Source organism: Euprymna scolopes, chromosome 5, assembly GCF_053919585.1.
Source record: "Euprymna scolopes isolate OS-2025 chromosome 5, ASM5391958v1, whole genome shotgun sequence".
NCBI lineage: Eukaryota > Metazoa > Mollusca > Cephalopoda > Sepiida > Sepiolidae > Euprymna > Euprymna scolopes.
The window spans coordinates 179,662,981-179,669,007 of record NC_136486.1 but is presented as its reverse complement, the minus strand read 5'-3'; the positions used below and the strand labels follow the sequence as shown (position 1 = coordinate 179,669,007).

Here is a 6,027-nt window from a genome sequence, read left to right as displayed (position 1 = left end):
GATGGAGTACTGCTGCCACATCTGGGCAGGAGCTGCTAAAAAGAGCCTATCCTGCCTTGACAGAGTACAAAATAGACTTCGTAGCTTAGTGGGGGGTGCCCTTTTCTCTTCCATGCAGTCCCTCTCCCACAGAAGAGACGTTGCAAGCCTGTCTTTGTTTTATTGTTATTTCTATGGCAAGTGCTCATCTGAGCTCCAATCTCTCGTCCTCCCACGCCAATCTTTCACGAAACTACTGTCAATAATTTTCCCCACTCTTTATCTGTGCCCAAATCCAAACGTAGATTCTATGAACAGAGCTTCTTTTTCAGAAGTGGACGACTGTGGAACTCTCTTCCATTTGCTTGTTTCCCACCTGACTACAACTTGGATGTCTTCAAGTCCAACATAAACAAACTCCTGATAACCCGCCCTCTTAAGTAAGACACTCTATCAAATCTCCACTACTTATTATTACTACAATACATTCTCATTGATTACTGTATATGCAATAACCCTTTATCCCTGAGTGACCTCCATGTAAAAAAAAAATAACAAATAAAAACGATACAAATGACAGATAAAAATAGTACAAATAACAAATTAAAACAACACATATAACATAGCTGCCAAAATACATTCAGGTTTAAGTTTGATTTTCAAAAATTTAAAAAGTATTTTTTATTATTTTTATAATTAATTTATTAAGACAAAGTAAAATATTAGTGGTTAAAGGTAATTTTTATTCCATATTTTCCATTACATTTTGAAGAATAAATTCGGACAACTGTTCCAATGAGGCGCACTTCAATTACAACTCTGTCGCTTATAGGGAATATGCAATAATGTTCGGTTGGATAGGTCTCCGATGTACCTGGAAGAGTAAACACAAATCTGTTTCAACAAGAGAAAAATATTTCTTTCATTTAATACCTGCGTCTGCAAGGGCAAGTCTACGTCAACTGCAGCCATGATCTAATTGCTAATTGAATAATGCGTTGCTACGGGTGGCATTATAATAAATGTATGGAGATTAAATACCAACGGCATATTAAGATAAGACTTTTCTGTCGTAAATTAAAAAGAAGGAAGTTAAGTCACGCTTTCTTTAGTAACGGTTTTATTCGCTAAAAGTGAACATCGAAATAATATATGGTTTATATAATGTTTAATTTAGATTCTTAGATAGGTTCGAGTTATCCTTATCTTCATAGTTGTTGTTGTTTCACTACGTTTTGGCCAACTATTCCTCTGGCCTTCTTCGGGTGTTTGTTAACCGCAACGGGATAGGAATGCTGAGTTTCTTAACTCTTAACAAGTTCTCTATCTCCTCACCCATCCCTTTTCATTGCCCCATCACCGCCCCTCCCCCTGAAAAAAAGAGTGATGCCAAATAGTCGAGAAGTGTCAAGAAGGGTCGCCCCCCCCCCTTATGTGGAGCCTTGTTTTAACACATCTTGTCTCTTTGATGTCCTGAACCCAATTCACCAAAATTAATTGTTTCTCGAAACCGGAACCCCATTTGCATATCTTCCGGTGCAACTTGATAGGTCTCATAGTTTGATTCATCATGACCCTTTGACCCTTTTGCACCTGCAATGCTCGCCCCTTATCGTTTCCCACGATTCAACATTATTTCGCTATATATGTGTGTGTGTGTGTGTGTGCGTGTGTGTATATATACATACACATACACATACGCATATATATGTGTGTGTGCGTGTGTGTATATATACATACACATACACACACACATATGTGTGTGTGTGTATATATACATATACATATACATATACATACGCACGCACGCACACACACACACGCACACACACACACACACACACATATATATATATATATATATATATAATTTATACAATCAGAAAAAACAACACCATTTTTTTAGTAGTACACAATTTTTGTTTTTATTATTTTTTTATGACATGTTATTATATATTTTTTCTTAGTCTGACAGCTGTTTCGAAGGGTAAAAATAACAGAAAAAAATACGTATAGACGGCTAAAAAATAAAATGTAACGTAAACACCCAAGAGATACGAAAAAAAAGGAAAAAATTACTAGCTTAAGAAGAAGTTAAAAAATTAATTAAATAATTTCGTAAATAATAAATCAAACGTAATAAAAGAAGAAACAAAATAAGAATGCAGAATTAACATAATTGATATTAGATACATAAATTGGAAATAAATTAAAAAACCAAAAAATACGAAAATAAGACTAACAAAAAGAAAATATAGAACTATAAAAAAACCCATGGAAAAATTTTTAAAGATGGCAACCTCGATAAAAAAATTCCATCCCCATATGAGTTTTAAAAACAATTTTTTGACTGTAATTAATTGATTTTAATTGTCTCCGAAGAGAACGGTAAATAATGAAAATTCGGTATGTTATAATTAAAACAACCGTTTGTCCTTTTACCCTTCGAAACAGCTGTCAGACTAAGAAAAAATATATAATAACATGTCATAAAAAAATAATAAAAACAAAAATTGTGTACTACTAAAAAAAAGGTGTTGTTTTTTTCTGATTGTATAAATTATATTGCTCTGAATTCTCATCGAGCTAAACCGAGGTTAATATTGGTACAATAATCAATATAATACCATTTAAAAGGTATTAAAATTGATTGTTAAAAAAATCCACATATATATATATATATATATATATATATATATATATATATATATATATATATATATATATATATGAGAGAGAGAGAGATAGCTGAATAATTTTTTTCTGGCCAGCGTTGCTCGGTAATTACATAACATCTCGCTGGAGTAGTGCACAGACAACTGGAAACTTGGGGAGGCTTATTGCCACCCAAATTCTAGTGATGACCAATGGTCGCTACCGAATCAATGGTAAGCGACTGTTGCAATGTTACAATAACACACATTTTTTTGCAAAGATTATCGAAAGAGGTGAAGAGTACTGGAAATCTGGGAAGACATGTTGTCACTCAATCTCCAGGGAATACCACAAGTTGTTCTCAAAGGACAAGCTTTGACGATGGCGTATGTGATTACTCCTAATGAGTAAATAATAATAATAATAATAATAATAATAATAATAATAATAATAATAATAATGAAATCTTTTGTTTGTGCTCTTAAATTTAGATGCGATTAAATTAGAAAGTATATCATTAAATGCAATTTGACATGAAAACCATTCAAAGAAGAAGAAGTTTACTATTAACGTAATCTATGTTATTGTATATTACACTAATAAGTGTGTTAATGAGAAGATCTGTATTGATACTAATAATATGTATGTGGAGTTTAGACTTACAGTATTATATAATCTGTAATCTGACAGCATTTCAAAATTTTATTAAATATATATATATATATATATATATATATATATATATACAAAGAAGTCACCATTTATCAAGGCCCGGAAGCCACTCGGGGTTAAGGGTTATTGCGTGTACAGTAATCAATGGGATAGTATTGTAATAATCGCTAGCAATGGAGATTTGATAAGTATCTTATTTAAGGGAGCGGTTCACCAGGAACATATTTATATTGGACTTGAAGACATCCAAGCTGTAGTCAGGTGGGAAACAGGCAAACGGAAAAGAGTTCCACAGGCGTACACTTCTAAAAAAGAAGCTTTGTTCATGGAATGTACGTTTAGATTTAGGCACAGATAAAGTGTGGAGAAAGTTTTTGACAATGGTTTTAGCTAGACAGGTGTTTTTCATGAAAGATTTGCGGAGGGGGGGGGCAGAGATTGGAGCTCAGACGTGCACTTGCCATGGAAATAACGATAAAACAACGACAGGCTCGCAACGTCCCTTTAGTCAGAGAGAGGTTGCTACGAAGTATCTTTTGTACTCTGTCAAGGCAGGATAGGCTGTTTTTATCAGCTCCTGCCCAGATATGGCAGCAGTACTCCATCCTTGGATGTACTTGGCTTTTATATAGATAGAGAATTGCATCAGTAGTGAGATATCTTCTGGAGCAGTAGAAGGATTCTAACATTTTCCAGCAACCTTGGCAACAGACCTGATGTATGTGTTCCATTTCAGATAAGGAGTAAAGGACAACCCCAGAAGCTTGTCAAAACATGGAGCCTCCCCAAGAGGAGACCCATCCATTTCAATTGATGCCAGATGGGGATCAGAGCGTTGATGATGTAAAGATAGAAGCTTGGTTTTAGATGCATTAAAAGTAACAAGCCACCTCTTCCGCCACTGCACCACGCGCTCAAGATCAGAGGAGAGAGAATCAGAGAGAACTTTTTCATTTACGGCCTTTGATGTGTTGCCATAGATGGTCGTGTCATCAGCATAGATGTCAACGAATGATTTAAGTATGTGTTTTGGGAGATCATTGATGTAGATCAGGAAGAGAGTTGGGCCCAGGTTGGATCCTTGAGGGACACCAGCATTAACACTGTGGGCTTCTGATTTCTGCTCATCAAACACTACTCTTATGAGCCTATCAGAGAGAAATGATTTAATAATTGAGAAAACATTTCCAGTTACACCGTAGCTTTTTTTTTTTTTTCTTACATAGGCGTCACCACTTATCAAGGCCAATAGGCCACTCAAGGATAAGGGTTAAAGAGTGTAGAGTAGTCAAAAGGACAATATAGTAATCGATAGTAATGGAAGTTTGGTAAATTTGTTAACTTAAGTGGAACGGCTCATCAGAAACTTGTTCACGTTGGACTTGAAGACAACCATATTATAGACAGCTGGAAAGCAGGAAAACAGAAGACAATTCCACAGGCGTGCAGTTCTAAGAAAGAAGCTTTGATCATGGAATCTATGTTTAAGTTTAGGCACAAATAAAGAGTGGGGAAAATTATTGATAATGTTTTCAGCTAGTCTAGTGTTTCTTGTGAAAGTTTGGCGAGGGAGAACCATAGATTGAAGCTCAGTCGAACACTTTCCATGAAAATAACGATAAAGCAGAGACAAACTCGCAACATCTCTTCTGTGAGATAGAGGTTGCAGCGAAGAGAAAAGGACATCTCCCACCAAGCCACAAAGTCTATTTTGAACCCTATCAAGGCAGGACAAGTCTTTCTAGCAGCTCCTGCCCATATGTGGCAACAGTATTCCATCCTTGGACGTATCTGGCTCTTATATAGATAGAGAATTGCATCAGCAGTGAGATATGTACTGGATCGAAAGAAGAATCCGACCATTTTTCCAGTGGCCTTGGCAACAGATTTGATGTACGTATTCCATTTAAGATCAGGAGTAAAGGTCAAGCCCAAAAGCCTGTCAAATCTTGAGGCCTCCCCAAGACGAGAGCCATTCATTTTAATTGATGCCAGATGGGGATCAGAACGTTGATGATGTAAAGATAGAAGCTTGGTTTTAGATGCATTAAAAGTAACCAGCTACTCCTTTCCCCATTGTACAACGTGATCAAGATCAGAGGAGAGAGAATCGGAGAGAATTTGGTCGTTTACTGTCTTAGATGTGCTACCATAGATGGTAGTGTCGTCAGCAAAAATGTCTACGAATGATGTAAGGATATGATTTGGAAGATCATTAATGTAGATCAGGAAAAGAGTTGGGCCCAGGATGGACCCCTGAGGGACTCCAGCATTTATACTGTGAGCTTCTGATTTTTGCCCATCAACTACTACTCTTATGAACTTATCAGAGAGAAATGATTTAATAATTGAGAAGACATTTCCAGCTATACCATAACTGGAGATCTTGTGAAGTAAACCTTTATGTCATACCCTATCAAAGGCCTTTGATATGTCAAGAGCAACTGCCCTAGAAAGGTTGCCTCTGTCGAGAGATTCGCTAATCCTATGAGATATAACTGTAAGCACATCTGCTGTAGATCTAGCAGAACGGAAACCATAGTGTGTCACTAAGAAGGTTATTTTTGCTGAGATGGTTGATTACTTGTCTATTTAACACAGATTCCAGCAACTTACTCATGACCACACAGGAGACTTATTGGCCTCTACTGAGAGGGGGATGAACGATTACCTGAATTCTTAAATACAGGACATACTGATGAGATTTTCCAGGGTGATGCG

General features: G+C 36.2%; 1 protein-coding gene across 11 annotated transcripts in view; it reads right to left on the bottom strand.

Moving 5' to 3' along the window:
* Positions 1-701: 701 nt before the first annotated feature.
* LOC145277057 (uncharacterized) overlaps positions 702-6,027 on the bottom strand; it is a 100,798-nt gene continuing 95,472 nt past the window's right edge. For all 11 annotated transcript variants that reach the window (XR_013868096.1, XR_013868099.1, XR_013868097.1 and 8 more), the window contains one exon: positions 702-853. Coding sequence is in view for 8 of the 11 variants with exons in the window: in XM_080128723.1 (XP_079984849.1) it covers positions 806-853 (48 nt within the window). In the remaining 3 variants the exon portion in view is untranslated. The remainder of the gene's footprint in view (positions 854-6,027) is intronic.